We start from the raw sequence: 17897 nt of genomic DNA, 5'->3' as shown, positions 1-17897 counted from the left end.
CTGCATTACAACAGCGACTACACTTAAAAAAATCATTCACTGGCTGTGAAGTGCTTTGGTCCTGAGAGCGCTAGTTCTTTCTTTTCTTTCTTTATTAACAAACCTGATGTTCAGTTTCTACTCTCTTAAAAATGCACAATTGCTCATCCTTTCTACGGGAAGCTTTGGAGAATGTGCCCATGTCTTGGTTAAGTAATAGAGTATCACAGTATGCAGATGAAATAACATTCTTCTTCCTCCAAATTTTGTTAGGGATCACTGAAAGAAAAATTACTATCTACTTGACAAAAATTTGATATATTTGCTGCCTAACCCATGTGTAACCCCACTCCCTTCCCCCCACCCCCACTGAATGTGTACCAGATGTCTAAAGCAAAGGGTTAGAAGCAATTTTGCATGGCCAATCCTTCTCATGTGTGTGGTTAAATGAAGCTTTTACAAATGACAATAGAATTAACTTAATCTACTTGACAAAACAGGCAATGACTGCTATATTTTGAAGGCCTTGCTAAAAATGCTAATACTTAATTCTATACTCATATGAATTAAAACTGAAAAGTTTTTTTTCAAATTAAATAACTCGTGATAAAACATTTTGTGAATCTCCATCTCTTCCTTAGTCATTGCCTCTTTATTCCCCCATCTGTGTAGCAGCAATACACTTATTACAGTTTCAGTAAATTTACTGTAACAAGACATTCCCTTGACAAATTAATCACTTTCCAAGCATTTTATCATATAAATAAAATATCACCTCTGGAGGGAAATCAGTTAAATCAGTTGATTTAACCCATCTATCAGTAAAGCCTAACGTCTTCCTATTTTTCCAAAACAGATGGACTTTTCTGCTGACCAGGGACTATTATAATGCACTTCAGAATTGAAGTCTGCATAGTGATGCCTTCAGAAGGGGCTAGGTGCAGGTTGCTGAACATGTGGGGAATTACAGTACATCATGGGAGCTGTAGTTAGTGATGTGGGGGCTACTTGGTGTCACAAAATATGCAGAATGCTGCACTGACCGCAGCAGGGCTTTTTATCTGAATTGATCTTAATGGGTTTGACATGAACAAACCTAGGGGAGAAGCCAATCAAGAACCGCTCCTTTAACAGCTGGTCTGCATGGCAATAAGGCACCATAACCCTTCTTAGAGGATGAGCTGATTTTATTTCCATATCATGATAACTAATTGAGATTCTGATCTGATGTACACAAAAAGGGAATCAATTTGAAGAGACCCCCTCCCTTTCTGTGGGCCTAGGGTTAAAATACTCTTTTTCGTGGACTGCTGGCAACTGTTTGTTGTAAAAGTAAAAAGTAAAACCAGAAATGTTGGAAATATGAAATAAAAACAGAAAATGCTGCAAACAAACAGCAGCTTTGTCAGTATCTGAAAATGAAAAGGTAAGTTCATGTAGAGGTTAGGGAGGCGAATATTAACACTGGTCAACTAGGGTACCCACTTCTGCAGAAACATGAAACTATCTTTTCCCTTTCAGATGCTGATGATCCTCCTGTATATTTCAAGCATTTTCAGTTTTTCTATCCATTGGCTAAAGTGTGTACTGCACTCCTAAAGCATATTGCACTACATGCTTAGTGTTAAATTGTGCAGTAACAATATGGCAAGGCAGATATCCTGCAGATTGTTCTTGAGGAATATTTGAACCCAGCACTTAAACTAACAATTTTTTTATTTGATCAGCTTGCACAGAGAACTGCTTTACAAGCAATACTCTTCATTTCAACCCTAACATGAATATTCAAAATTTTATTCAGAATTTCAGTGATTCCTGGTGGTAAATCTGCATACATCATTATACAGCACGCCAAGTGTTTCAGTTAACGCTTGGATTATAATTTCCTAAACTACTTGCACTAGTTGTCTGAAGGGTTAAAAAGGTTCTGGACTCAGTCGGGGCAGCAGCTGTGGCAATACAACTGGTCTCAGTCCTCCAAGGTTAGGGAGGCGAATATTAACACTGGTCAACTAAGGTACCTACTTCTGCCTGCAATTCAGTAACTCATCCCAGAAGTGTATGTATGGGTGCTAGGCCAGGACAGGATTTGACTTGGTTATGATGCCTCTTGTGGTCGAATAGCCCACCAGCACTCATTGTCCAAGGCTCGCACACGAAGAATGGCCACTTGAGCAAGGTAGTGAAGGATGGCAGTTCCCATGGCAATGTGGTCTACCAGATATCTGTGCCTTGCGGTGGGGGAGCGGAGGAGAAATATGGAAAGACTAAGGCACTGCACTAAATAAAGGCATCTAATGTGGATAAACTGGGCTGGAGATATGCAAGTTTACCGAATTCAGTTACTGTAGTGCAAGGTTCACAATTCATGGATTTAAAAAACGGCAACTACGTTATGCCAAGCATTCAATAATTGAGGGGGGGGGGATTATCAACTCTGGCCTAAAATGGGCATGAAGTGGGCAGTGCACCCACAAAACCTCCCAAGGCCACAACCAGGAGCCCAAACCATTTTCAGGTTCGGGCCTCATTTGAATTTTATCAACGAACTGCGGGCAGTACTCTATTTAAGTCACTTACTAGTTTGTGGCATAAATATGATCTAGCAGCCTCTAGTGGCTAAATATCGGTACTAGCAGTGCAGCAGAATATTTTTCCAATTGGTCCATCAGATTTTAAACTGAGAAATTCAACTCATACCCTCCTCTACCATAAAATATTGTTAGACCTCTGAATTTCACATGCCATGCCCGAACTACGGTGGAATTACGCCTGACAACTTTTAGTTGTCCAGATCTTAAATATGCAAATTGGGATCCTACAAATAAAATTCAAGTACAAATGGGTGGAGCTTGCCCAGGAAATTTTCAGCTTCTACTTTTGTGCACTCAGGACGAGCATGTGTGCTCCTCCTGGACCCACAAAAAAACTATGGCTTGCTGCTGACACGTTCAATGGCCCCCTTCCCCCCGGGATCACTTCCCCCCTCCCACACCTGATTTGCCAGCTGGCTCAGCATTGGAGCCGGCCGATGTCCTGCCCTCCTCGAGTGGCAAGCTGCAGCAGGGCGGCATTTGAATGAGGCCCAAAGCTAAATTTGGCTCAGGCCTGAGGCCGATATAGACCACGGCACCCAGAACTGTTGCTCTGCCGACCGTATCTTTGTTTTAGGCGCAAGTCAAATTTCGTAGCCATACTTTCTGAAAATTCCAGGTCCATAAGTAGCAAGTCTCAGACCTTGGAGGGGTGGAATTTTCAGCTCTTGGAATTATTACAGCATATATTACTGTCAATCCAATGTGTGTTAAAACCCATGTAGGCTTAGTCAAAGTTAAGTTATCTGAAAAAGTGACTTAACATTACATTGCTGTTCTGGAATTACATTGTGAAAGTTCCTATCACGACTCAAAACCAATGTTACATCAAGAAAAGCAAAGTCCCTACCTTTCTCTGTCCCTGCAAAATAGGCACCCAAATCATAAAAAAGTATTAAAAGTTAAACTTTTTTTGCTAAAATGTTCATCTATAGTACATTTTGCTTTGTGGCAGTGGATCATGTCCTAACTGGTGAAATGAGGAATTTATTCTACTTAAATTGGTGCACTTTTAAAAATAAGTATATATATCCACTCCAAAAATGCAATTAGAAGGGATATGGCAGTGTTTGGTTCAAGACATTCAAAATTAACCTTTGAACCACTAACAAAAATTTCAAGTGTATCAAATACCCACCGGTGTCTCTTTTAAACTACCCCGGAACACAGACATATGGAATAGATAGATGTGTTGTCTTTAAACTCCTTGTTTGATTTATTCCCCCTCTTTTAGTTCTATGTTTTCCAATTGTTTCTTTTCCATTTGAAATCCCCTATCAGATTTGCAAAGACTGCTCAGCAAGTAAGTTGATGACAGGGAATAATAAAATGCACAGACTTGACATTCTAAAGAGGTTGTAGCAAATTTGCTAACACTTTGTGCTCTGTTAACGTGCTACTACGCTGCAAATAAATCACATCCTTTTAACTTCCTCTTCCTGCAAAACAAAAATACCATCCATTAATATTCCTGTTGTCGCCCAATACAGACAAGAAAAATGTCCTGTAACAATCCAGATAAAGATAATTTGGTTGTAATCTCCTCTATGATCTATATACTGTATCTAAATCTATATGCAAATAGAAGCTTTCAAGCATTTAACACAATCCCCAGCATCTAGGGCGAGAGCTTTCAGTTTACATTGGCTGCTTAAATAATTTACTCTGCTTGCTTGCCTATTGGCACTGAAGCTGCTCCGGTAAAACCCACAAAGCACACTCTGAATAACCAGATGGACAAACTATGCAGCAGGTGGGACAGATGGCACACAGCCCTGTCTGACGCTAGATGCTTCAGCACGAACTAGCTTCCTTCCAGGTATATTAGCCTCAATCCAGCAGAAACCAATCTTTGCCTGAAATTCTGCTTCTTTTTTTGGTCTCTTCTATTTCATCTTGAAAACTGTGTGTTGACCAAAGACCAAAGGGTGGCTGAATAACTGGTACAAGGTTAATCCTAATGCTAAAATAAAAGCAAAATGCTGCGGATGCTGGAAATCTGAAATAAAAACAGAAAATGCTGGAAAACACTCAGCAGGTCAGGCAGCATCTGTGGGGAGAGACAAACAGAGTTAACGTTTCAGATCGATGACCTTTCATCAGAACTAGAAGATGTCAGAGATTAAAGTTTTTAAGGAACTACCCCTTTTCCCTGGCTCTGTACTTTCATAAAAACTGTTAATCTCTAACATCTTCAAGTTCCGATGAAAGGCCATCATCCTGAAATGTTAACTCTGTTTCTCTATCCACAAATGCTGCCTGATCCGCTGAGTGTTTTACAGCATTTTCTGTTTTTATTATTAATAATAATGCTGTTCTCTACATTAACCTTAATATATATGTTTTAAGTTTAAATAGTCCAGCTATTATTTGAAATTATTTGACTTAAGGTGAACATAGGGAAGACCTGGAGAATATACAGGTAGTAGTAGACAGGACACCTATAGATGTGCATGTCTATCAAGAATTATAGGTTTTTCATCACCTTAATAAGCAGATAAGTGCATGCTCAAAATGGTGAGTATGTTTGTCCATAATATCTCCATGAATGACTAAACCTGAAAGGGTGTAAATCACTCTTGTATTGCAATCTACTTCCTTTCCTTCTAAAGAGTCTCACACCATGTTTTCCATTACATATATCTTTAAAAGCATTTTGTCCTCAAATTTTAAATGGCTGTGCTCTACTTCTTTCATTAATTCTCTAAAGTTGTAGTTAAATTGCACTATCAGATCTAAGATCAGTAGCTGGAGTGTGAAGTGCAGCTGGCTAGACTGAAGTTATACTGCAAGCTGAAAATCTCACATTTTGCATGCCAAGATAAAGCTCTGCTCCTCTGGTGTGTGTTATAACATTAGGAGAGAGTGGACTGGGGCATTCACTTTCTTATAACATTAAAAAGACCCAATGTTAAGTTTATAAAGTAGCTAGATCTTCCAACAGACCACCTCAGCACTTTTTAAACCCAGACTCACATCAGATTGGAGTTATAATGCACCTGATCCCCAGCTCAAATGGTGTGACACTTGGCTTTGGTGGATTTTGGAGTCAGATTGAATCTGGAGTTATAATGTACCTTTCACGTTGACATCCATCTGAAACTACGTCACATCAAGGCCAAACTGCAAGTATGTTTGCAATCCAAATAAAATAAGAGCTTGAACCAGCATACTTTAAAAAAAGCATACCAGCAAACCCATATCAGATTCACATGAGTATTATTTTGATAATATGATTTTTCTTTTGTGGAAAGCTTGAAAGATTTGAATAAAAATTGGTAATAAAAAATAATTCTTGGACAATTTTTTTAAAATGGTGGAGCAGAGTCCTTCCTATGGCACACTGCTCTTTGTTTAGGAAACAAACCGAACACAGCGGAAGAACGCTTCTCGCTTTGGTTTGGTCTGTTTGGGATGTCCACATCGTTCTGGTGCAAGCCTGTTTTTTGCATTGTGCACACCTGCTGCTGACTAGATTTCGACCAAACTGTTTTGTTTAAGGGAGTAACCTATATCGTGCACACAAACAACCTGACCTAACCAAACTCACTGTGCTCAATCTGGAAGGAAAAAAAAATGGGGAAATAAAATTAAAAAATAATAAGGGTATGACCTGCTGCTTTCCACAAGGATGAAAGTTACCGCCATTGGCACAGAATGGCTACATTCCCGCACTCTGTCAGAGCTAACTAGAGTCTGCCTTTATCAGTGCTTTGCACAATGGGTTTGGTGACATGCTACTGAACACCAGTATCATTCTGTCAAGACAAATTTGAGGCACATACAGGGAACTAAATTGCAATTTATGATGCAGATTAAAAAGAATAAGGACTACTGCAGTGGTTACTGTTCCTTCAAAATATGCTAACAAAATATAACTGTCTAAAGGTCTAATGTGGCTAATATTGAAGATTATACTGTCCAAAATAAAATTAAAACCTGGCTTCCTACCCAAGCATGAGCTGAGGAATTAAAAAAAAACCTGACAAAAAGGTCCATATATTAATTACGAAATCCACGGGGACTATCCTGGAGTTCAGCAGCAGCAGCCAGCTGAAGCATTATTGAATTACTCTAACTTATAAGCTTTTGCATGTAAACCCCTTTTTAAAAAAAATCTTTAAAGAATAAAATAGCCTTTAACTATTTGAAATAGCTTTTAAACTTTTTTGGGTATATAAAAATAAAATCTTGGTGCTTAAAAATGGATTCTTTAATATTCTTACTGTAACAAATTGAAAAAATAACCCTCTGAATTGCATGCTTGCCTAAAGCAGACCGGATGAAAATGAAATAGCTGCACTAAATCGACTTTGGGAAAAGGTAGTCATTTTACGTGTGTCTCCTCGGTTGAATTATCCAACACTGTCGCAAGGAGAAAAAAAAATTCAAACACTGAGATGCCACAGCGTGGCTTACTGCTGTTTGAATTGAAATCCGAAGTATGAATCATTGAGTTTCACTGATGTAAAACTTGGCATTTTATTCACACTGGGTAACAAGCTGCCTCCAGAAACGATTGCTCGTACCTAGTCAAAACATATCAACATTTCAAAGCTCTCATCATTTTATCGAGTAGCTGAACAGGACAATTACTACAGTTAAAACATTTTGTACTTTCTGTGTTATCTGAGGTACCATCATGATAAAAAAAATGTATTACAAACAGCCACAATTAAATAAAAGCTGGAGCTTTTGCCCAGTTAAATGTTAAAATATATGTTTTACTTAAATTATTTAAATGAGCATAAAAAATATACTGAGTTAATGCTATTTTCAGAATTTCTAATGTTTGTGTTTTAATATCTTGTGCAAAAGTATTTTTAAAAAATATATACATCAAGGTAATGTACAACTTAGACAAAGAATAATACATGAACAGGCAGATTGGCCTAAGAAAAGACAAGTTAGAAGGGTGAATCTTTAGCAGCAGTAAGGTATAAAGTCAGCCCTTGAGTTATCTGCTTGAGAATTTGCAGACTGGACAACTGGACAACAGTAGCATAGGCCTCAAGTAAAGCTGGACATATACTTGTTCTGAAATTTCTTATCTGTGTAACCTGCTGGGATTAGTTTAACACAGTAAAGCCAATTATAGCACTTGCCATTACGCCAGCTATCTTCCCCCCCCCCCGCAATACGCGCACTTTATGTCTGAGCACTGCCCTTAAGTGTGGAATGAACCTTTCCCTCTTGATTTCTAGAAAGAACAATAATACAAATTAAGCCAAGTATGTGCTGTGATTCAGCAGCATGTTGAAGCAGGCAAGACCTATTCCATCTGTGGAGCTATGGCCACATGATTGATTGGACAGGTGTCATTCATACTAATGTTAAAACTTGACAGTGCTGATCTGTAAGGCTCTACTGACTAATACAATCTGAAGCCAATTACATAGCTCCTTATGGGTACAGTAAAGCGGCCGCCGCAACGAACAAGCGCGCCCGGCTCGCGCCATGACAGCTTGAGCGGTCATTTAAGGAAAGGCCGTTTTGTCAAGCAAGAGCTAAATCTGCCGCGCTGCACCGCCCTTTAATGCGCCTTATATCAATTTACACTTCGCTTACATTTGAGGTGACATTTCATAATGGCTGAACGTGCATTTCGATGGAAACGTGGCGGGGAGAGAAAGTAAGGTTAGGAATCTGATGTGCAACTTTTTTGTCGCTTAAAGTCCAGGGAGGGAAGAGCAAAGGAAGATGCAATAACTGAGCATCAAGCCAGCGAGATTGTTCATGTCAAAGCCACACTATCAAACACACGTGAAGTATGATTGGGGACACAGGGGGTAAATATTTCACTGTCAGGCAGTATTGAAAGCTGCAATTCATTTCTTTCTCGGTTTAGGACAATGACAATTTAATACAAGGCGAGTGAATGTAAAAGAGATAATACTGCACAAACTGCTTCAGTATAATCGCCTATTTCCTCTGGAGAGCTTAACCACAGTGGCACAGGCACACACTCTGAGCAGATCAAAAATATATTGTTTTTTTTCTCAGTCTCTCCAATTAAAATATTATAGGTAGGCTTCTGCAGCTCTGTAAGGTTTGGTCAACACAAAGCCAGGGAATATACATGTTCAAAAAAAAAGCTTTGGGTGAGAATGAAATCAGACGTCGCAAGGGTTTTATTTTTACTGCAGGTTAATTACTGTAGCACAGGAGGCTCTGACAACAAAAGAGTGCAGCAAAATACATTCAAATGAACACACAAAATAGCCGTCTTCCCTGTAAATGCAAGGTTGTCACAGTGTACATCCTGCATCTTTCAAATGGAACATCTGATCTCTTGCAATATTTAGAGCTCAGTGCAAATATGCAAAACCAGCTGAACAGCAGGAGAAAACTCCATTCGAGGCATTTCGAGATGTGAAGGTATTTTGATACAGGTTTGTGATGTTCTTCCTATACCCCGAGCCTGTTGCTGACTTGAACAGAGGCGATCATTTAAAGAGATGAATGATACAATGAAAAGTGAGAGAACTTGAGACAAGTTGTCAGCTAACAGAGATCAAGGTACAGTTTTTTTTCCTCCTCTCCTTGTTTGCTGCAAGCTGCCACAATTAAAAATCTCCCCTTAGATTCAGAAACAAAAGCCATGTGTACAAATTTCATTTGGATGCAACTACATTAAGCAGATTATACAAACCAATCGTACAAATTAGCTTTTAGAGGAAAAAATCAACAAAGCATTTTTTTAAAAAAGTATCCTCACATCCCCTTAAAATTAAATGTTAATAATGTTATATATATATATATCTATACATGTGTGTGTATATATATATATATATGTATACACACAAAATATAGACAGCATTTGACAGCAGGGACCTTGCCCATTCCTTTGGCTCTCTCACATCTTTGGCTAAATTACAAATAGCAGCACAATATGCAGTAACAGTAGACTGCTTCTGGGAATCTGGAGATAATTCAGAGAACATCCGTTGCACAGAAGAGTAGGACGTAATCCTGGCACAAAACATGCAGGCAGGCAGCACAGACACACAGGGACATACACATATACAACAAATCCCCTATAGCCCTGCAAACCAAAAAGCCCAGAATGGAAAAAAAAGGGTACCTACTCTTCGTCGTAGTGGAGAGAAAAAGATTCAGGGAGACAAAGTTCTACCAAATCCATGTGCGCTCAGCACCATTATTCGAGCCCACACTCCTGGCAATAAATCAAAGTTCCCTGACAGAGTGGCGCAATTAACACAAATGTTCTCTGGTGACAGCCTATAGGCAAAGCCAGCTGGGACCAGGCTCGCACTCTCCTAATCAAGGTCTTAAAGTCCCGATTGTAGCTTATTAATATGAAGCAGGTCTTTACATATGCAATCCCCGACCTCACCAGTCATCGCATTGGTGGGATTGCAGCCACTCAGAGCTAAGCACTGCAGACAGGACAATTCCTACACTGGCTGAGGGAAGCAATGCAGGTACAGTAGGCGGGAAGTCACTAAACTGGGAGGAGAGAGACAAGATTCCACAACCTTATACAGTACAGCATTTAAAGCACTATTTTCTATTAGTCTTAAAACACTGCACTAAAAAGCTTAAAGGGACAATGTTCATTTGCTTCTTTGCAGGAATTACTGTAAAAAATGACAGATTGTGCTAACAATTTATTTTACTACAGGTTTATATTAATTACTCTGCCTCCATCATTCTCAATAAAATTTCTGTTTTGTAGAATGAAAATCTCATGATATATATTTACTGAAAGCACTACATTAAGTTCTTTATGGCATCCTTTTATATAAAATACACAATGGCTTTTTTACTCTTTTGAAAACTAAACTGTCTTTCCCAAAAGTCAGATCTGCATAACTTCGCTCAAAGCATTTTAAAGACAAGCACTATTCTATGTTTTAAAACAAAAATAAATAGATTAAAATCTAAATACAGACAGCACCATAACCTGAAATCTACTTTTAATGGGCTCTCTCATCATTTTTACCTTTTAAAAATATAAAAGTCTGAATTGGTTCGTAGGTTTTGCATATTGATACAGTTACATTACTTACATTTTTGCTAAATTTTGCAAAGTGGCAACTTTTTTCCCTCTCTTGCAAATTCAGAATAAAGCTGAGCGTTCAGGAATCATGATTAGGGAATATTTAATAGGGGTACTTTTACGCCTTTGTACCCAACTTGAAAACTAAGGATCCACTAGAAGTATGATGAGAAATACTTCCTCTGTGCAAACACCAATATCTTTACTGTGTTGACATGAATTGCTTGCTACAGAGCAATACGACAATGTGGCTTGAAGCAATTGTAGAAAGGCTAACCGGCGTCAAAGCCATTGCAGAAACTGTTCTGAAATACAGCTCCTCCAATCATGGTCTCCTTCAAATAATGCGAGCTCGAACAGCTGGCTGTCTCCCTGCATTCCGTTAACCCAATGCAAACCCTTTTTACTGTCCAAAAGCAAGGCTGTCTCAGAATTGCTTCTGATGTTAAATTAACCATTCAACAGACGCAGTGTTGCTGGCAGTTGCTTTCTTGCAAGTGTTTCCTAAAGATTTGGTAATCACTCAATACAAGTTGAGAATATTTAACAAAGAAGAATTCTGCCTAATTACTGTATAGCTGAAGACCCAGGCTCAACTGCATTTGCAGATTTCATCAATATGTGGTTTCATTTTGCGTAGATTTAATAAATAAATTGCCTATGTACATTTACCATGCAATCAAAGATCAAGCGCCAGTAATTTTTCCTACACTTCATGAATTTGGCTAGTCTAATACCTATAATTAACACAATGAAAAATTATTAGGAAATTAAACTTCTGCACTTCGCACGTTTTTCTAGTTTTTATACTTTTTCATCTTATAGTTTCTAATTTAAATTCAACTTATCCAACGTTCAAATCAAACACATTGACTTAATGATACTGAATTTCACCTGCCAGTACTCACACAAAAGAAATGGCATGCAAATAGTACTTGAAAACTGTATTATCACATTAGAAGGTCCTAGCTTTGTACAGGCAGTATAAGTTGGTCTTTTCCCAGATTTTCACAGTCCAGAAACACACACTCACCTCACACCGCACTTACAGTACTTTAGATAAAACATCACATGGCTGCACTCAGCCCCTTTGACTTTCAAATCATTACAGAGAACATTTTAAATAGAAACCAGATGTTTATTTTAGTTCCAACCCGTCCCTTTAAAAATCTGTTGCACCTATATAATGACAAAACATTTCTTTTCATCCTTTCTGGTTACTAACGGGAGGAGCAACCGTGCACCTAGTTCCATCAATTGCACATGACCAGCCCTTGATATTGTTATATGTTGTACTGACAGTACGTACCTACAATCTATTTCGACTGTGATGTGCTGCTTAGAAGAAATGTTATCATGTGCAATGGCCTGGATCATATGGTATTGACCAGCCCGACACATTTCACATTTATTTGTGTCGGATCCTGCTTTTTGGTGGGGTTGTGTCAACTGGCCACAGCATGTACCAACAGAACCTGCAAAATCTGCCTCGGCATAGACCCAGCCACTCTGCACTCGTCAGTGTGAGAATTCTGCATCCTTTCTGAACACAAACTTTATATTAACCCAATGTTTGGCAATAAGCACTGAGGAAAGCATAAGCAATGTGCTGTGTATTCGTATACAGAATGCATTACTTCACAAAGCCAGTGCAAACACATCATTGTACAATGGAAGTAGCCCAGTGACCACAGCAATGTCTACCATGTAAAAATACCACACCTCATGGGGGGACCACAAAGAATCTTAGCAACATGCCATAGAAACGGCGCACTTTAAAAACAAATCATTGCACTGTATTGCATACCTTTCTGTCCCACTGATGCAAGCATCGACACAAAATTACCCCCCAAAAATGCAATAAACGACATTTAAACTAGTGCTAGGAAAGTGATGGCATTTCCTCGCACTTTTATTGTTCCAAATAATATTAGTGCGGTATCAGATCTGTACAACTCTTACACCCAAGCAGGCAGAACACTTGTTCATTGTGGGAAATAGACCACAAAATGTGTGTCCGTGGGATATTAATTTCTAAATGAATTTAGTTTAATATTGGTTGCTCCGTTAATGGCAAACACACCACTACAGGCATGTTAACCCTTAAAGTGCTGAATGCCCTTTGGAAATATTAACTTTTCCTGCCATATGCTGTGCGCACTAATGATCTGTAAATTCAAAAACCTAATATAGAGCACAGCATTACATAAATGCAGCAATCAGCCAATTAAAAAAAAATCCTATTCTAATGCATGTAAATGCTGTGGTTTGCTTTGCCTTTTAATTCTGGTGCAGTCATTCTTGCCGTACTATACGGGTTAAAGTAAACACAGACATGTTCTTATGTGTTCACAGCTTCATTTGAACCACAAAAGCAAATTATACAACACAATCCTGAAAAGTACTATTTTAACTCAATCCAGTATTGTAGAATAGCCCATGGTATCCAAGAGATAGTGAGATGATAAAAGCCATACGAATGTCTGTTTACAATCAGAAGAATCTTTAATAGCTCAAATTTTTTCTGTCGCAAAATCAAGAAGAAAAATATCAACTGTTCAGCTTGTGAATGCTAGAAATAATCCAAACACACTTCATCTTAGGACTGTCATTAATATAGTGCTGAAAGTATGTAAGAACATTAAGACCACAAACACACATTACACAGATCAACATTACCCAAGCAATTAATAAGCACCTGGGTACATTAATCTGCAAAGTGATGAATTAAGTATTATCTTGCATTTGTATTATTTTGTTCCTTACATTTTGTCTTCATGTGCATTTCAGCAACGAAAGGCAATTTTTATTTTGAACAGTCTCTTGCTGCCATCTTCACCAGGACTTTTAAGTATTTTGGGAGGGGGAAAACATAAACAATATTGACCTGATATCTAAAATTGTGCTTTTGAAAAGTGCTTGCCGAGTGTTTTGTAACCAGTGGATTAGAGGAATGTTTCTACTGATTACAGACTGTACCCAAAACATACTGTAGATGGACTTCTGAATCACCTGCAATTTTGAGTTTAGATCCATCTTACTTGCAATGCCAGTGTTGTAATTAGAATTTTTATCCACACCTTGCATCCTCTGTATTTATAACACCGGTGACTAATAAACCATAAATCGATGTAATAATCACCAAGAAGTAATAGTCTCATTTGATGTTGATAAATATTTTATGTCTCATCAATAAAAGCTCATGCCAGTTATTTTGGCTAAAAACCTTCTGAGTATTATTTTATTTCCTTTGAGCAGCCAGCAGCACACATTCCAGGAATGTCCTGCTATTAAGCTGCGATGAGTGGCTATAACACCGGCTGTGAAAATATCCTGCTATTCCATTTCTGACAATAGAGGGCACTCATGACTCTATGCTTTCTTGCAGAGAGCACAATGAATTTCCACAATGTTCTTAGTCTGCAACTACAGGCTCTGCCAACATGCACTTATCTTCAGAAAGTGGAGGAAATAAAAGAAAGGCCACATGCATCAGATACTGAGTTTACCCTCACCAGGCACATTGCTGCCCAATTGATATGAGCAACTGATAAAATAATCTCCATGTGCATCAGGCAATGCAATTGTCACGTTGGAAAAAAAGGTGGCAGGTCTCAGGCACCCTACCATTTTGATATGTTAATAGCTCTTCTTGGCCTGTGGGTGGTCTGCTTTTGATGCTATTAACAACTTCAGCTCTAAATCAAGTGACGGGTATATTCAGGGGAATAGATTCAAAATCCTCACCCCATTTAAACCCTATGATAATATTAATATGATGGAAAAAATAATCTACATATGTTTAAGGAAAAAAATAATGTGCAACATTCTTTATTCTGGATCAATTTAGAGCTGACCCTCTACACTGTGCTTGTTTAATGTCCCTGCTTGACAGTACTACAGAATGCATGAAAAGAAAGGGAGTTTAGTAATTTACTTGCTATAAGCAATTCAGCCTTGCATAGCATGTTAACTCATTTTTAGTATTTTCATATAAAATGAACATGTAGTATTTGCAGGGTTAATGCAATGTGCTCCTAACATTGCATACATATGCACTATATCAGTACACAATACATCACCTTTATCTATGCATCATTTAGCCTTTTTAAGCGACCAAAATGAATTGTGGTTTTCCATTTCATATCAGCTAATCATGAGGCATAGCTCTTTAACCACTACAATACATTTAATCCTGCACTCCATACGCACTCCAAATAATGCATAGCATGCAGGTAATTAAAAAAGTCAATTAATTAGGAATCAAGCAGAGCCCCACCACCTTCTCTCCCAGGCCACATTTCACAGATCATTTTATTTGCGTGTCCCTGATCAAAACGTCTGCTGCGATTGAGGCTTTTGAAAGAGACGTTACTTCTGACACATTATAGAAATAGGTTTAAAATGAGAAGTGGAAGTGGCAGTTACTGTTTATAGGGCACAATTAAGCTTTTAAAGCTTGCAGCGAGTCAGCATTACGTTTCCCGTCGCCTCCTTTGCTACTTTTCCATGTGGTTTAATTTCACTACTAGCACTATTAAAAACACAAACTAAAAGTTCCAGGATTGTACTTCACTATCTGAATATATGCTTTAATGTTCATGTAACAACAAAATAAACAGCACATATATTTAATACACAATTCAAATAAAATGTGCAAACACACAGAGTGGTGATCTCAAGTCACCAATGTCTGTTACTATCTTTGTGATCACATCCAGAATGATTCTGGTGGACTCCCCCCCAAATCCAACCCAAAGTCTACAGCATTTACACTACTACAGTTCTGGATCCTTGAAAGTTCAGCCACATGGGTCACGAGTAAGGATGACACAACTGGCGCATCGAAATCACCACACTTATATCTCCCCTATTAACTATAATACAGGTCATGGTGAACCCCATATTTGCACTGTGCCACGACCCATGTTACACCAGTACGAGACAGGCACAAAGCGTTTTTTATTAATATAAACCAGAACACTGATGTGATAGCATTTAAAATGATAAAGTTCCTTCCAGAGTAGAACGTGTACCAGATTCAGCCTGATAGATAAAATCGTTTCAGACATTCCAGAGAACTTAGACTATCTCTCAAAAGGTGGAAAATGTATTTCTTTTACTGAAAACTTCAGTGTAATCAAATTAAAAATCAAACTTGCAGGATTTTATCAGTTGCTTGTAAGTGTTATCTTTTTCCAGGGGGGAGAGAGGCAATAGCCAGGTGGTCAAATAATAATTGAAAGTGACCAGCATAGTAACGACTGTATAATCTACACGATAACAAATTGCATATTTATAGCATTCCTCACGTAGAAGGAAGTCTCAGAACAACTTACCCATAACAAATTGTTCCGTGGCCATATTAGAATGCACCTCCTGGCCAGCAAATATTGTGGGCTCACTGACCAATTGGTCACTCAATATGAATCTGGCAGAATTTAAGAAAGCAGTTAATAACAAGACGCACTGCCGTTAAACTAACGGGTGTTTAGTTATCTGCAGAATGGGGCGGGGGGGAGCGAGGAGAGAGTCCTCTAAATCAGGCCAATTCAGAAGGCTTGGAGTTACCGGTGGAACTGAAAAATCTGCATATCTGAGGTTTTGTATGGAGCCTGCAGTGCCACTGTCCGAAACCTTAACTGGAGTGGTGCTGGCGAAGGGGCTTGTTTGACCCCTATTATCTGAAAGCAGCTACACAAGGGACGACATACAGCAACACACACACACACATACACACAAAACCCCGAGAAATCATGATGCATTACAGTACAACACTTGCAAATAAATGTGGTCTACTGAGATATGGTCCTTCTAATCCTTATCTAAATTGCAATTAACACTTCACAGCTACAGATATCTGTGCAAAACCCAACCTGTGTTCTGTTATTTTTTTTGTTATTGGACGAAAATCAAATCAATCTTCAAATAGGATTGGAATGAAAGAGGCTGATCTCTAATTGCACGAGCAGATAACAATTTCATACTTTCTGCCCAAGTACAGATATCAGGCTACAGGAGGGACAAATAAAGAAATTAGCCAGGAAACACTGCCACTGTATAACATTTCATTATATTCCTCATCATATGCCAGATAACACAGGGCAAATATTTGAAAAATAAACAAACAGTCATAATGCTGAAAGAAATGGAACATTGTGCTTTGTGTATAGGTCTGCTTTCTTCAAATAATTTGTCACCCTAGATAGTCACAAAATAAAGTCATGAGAGCTTCATAAAGAAGTGTTTATGAATTTCTGATCAAAATCTCATGTGGCGCTATCCCAATTATCAGGTAAGAACAATCATATTAGAAAACACATTGGCTGTTTAATGTAATTTGCAATTGTTAAAAAAACAAACAGACGTACAGTAATTCTATTGCAATTAATCTCCAATCTAAACATGGCAGCACATAGAGGGAGAATAAAATACAGTCTGTGTTAACTGATGCAGGCCTCTTAATCTACCATGACTGAATGCGCTTATCATCTCTGCTACACTTAGCTAAGTTATTTCTTTGTCCAAACATTAAGGGGAAAAAAAATCAATTCAGCTCAGGTTTTCCCACATCTTCATATCACTTCTCATCTGAACTCTATGGAGGTAGAATTTCAATTACCTTGGAGAACTCCCAGCGAGCCAGGATGAACACGGTCCTCCTGGTCACAGCCAGTAATTGTAGAGGGGTCTGCATCTTACATTTGATGATATGGCTTACAAAAATAGATATTCCAGTTATTTGATAAAGGTATAAAAGTCTTCATAAGAACACTGGCACTATTTCTCTGCTCTGTCAAGCAGCACACGAACAACTAATTCTGTTACTTTGTAAATGTAATAATTAACATATTTACAATGTGAAAAAAAATGCTGACTTTAATTGTAGCTGCAACAAGGTTCCCCAGGGAGGATAAATGAACTTTGAATATTCACTATTTGGTTGAAAAAAAATAATTAGCTTGCCATCTCACTCTCTCCTTTCCCGTCATAGCGTTCTTTTTAAAAGCATTTCCTTTTAGCACAAAACATGAAAACAACATTGGATTTGCTTAAAAACTATCTCTAAGTCTTTAGTTGGGATATTAAATAGCTTCCTGGTTGTATGGAACAAGCAGCATCGGCAAATACTAAATATATTTTACAGCAAGTTCTAAATGAACAGTAGGTGCATAATGTTGCTCTGTTGTTATAGACGTAACACTGGTTATACCCAGCTTGTGAGGAGTTCAGTTCAGACAGCTACAAGACGTAAAAGATCCACTTTATATGAATTTACCACCATGCCCCCACTAAGCTAC

General features: G+C 38.3%; 1 protein-coding gene across 13 annotated transcripts in view; it reads right to left on the bottom strand.

Moving 5' to 3' along the window:
• Positions 1–17897, bottom strand: part of esrrga (estrogen-related receptor gamma a) — a 193358-nt gene that overhangs the window by 71033 nt on the left and 104428 nt on the right. Inside the window, exon 1 of one of the 13 annotated variants that reach the window (XM_067988903.1) lies at positions 9662–9884. The exons of 11 other annotated variants lie outside the window; for them this stretch is intronic. In XM_067988903.1, coding sequence (XP_067845004.1) covers positions 9662–9717 — 56 coding nt within the window. In that variant the 5' untranslated portion in view covers positions 9718–9884. Of the gene's footprint in view, positions 1–9661; positions 9885–17897 lie in introns of those variants that run through there. One more of the 13 variants, XM_067988888.1, reaches the window with a different exon arrangement.

Source organism: Heptranchias perlo, chromosome 8 (assembly GCF_035084215.1).
Source record: "Heptranchias perlo isolate sHepPer1 chromosome 8, sHepPer1.hap1, whole genome shotgun sequence".
Taxonomy (NCBI): domain Eukaryota; kingdom Metazoa; phylum Chordata; class Chondrichthyes; order Hexanchiformes; family Hexanchidae; genus Heptranchias; species Heptranchias perlo.
Note: the sequence above shows the minus strand (reverse complement) of the source record. Positions and strands in the feature narration are given on the sequence as shown.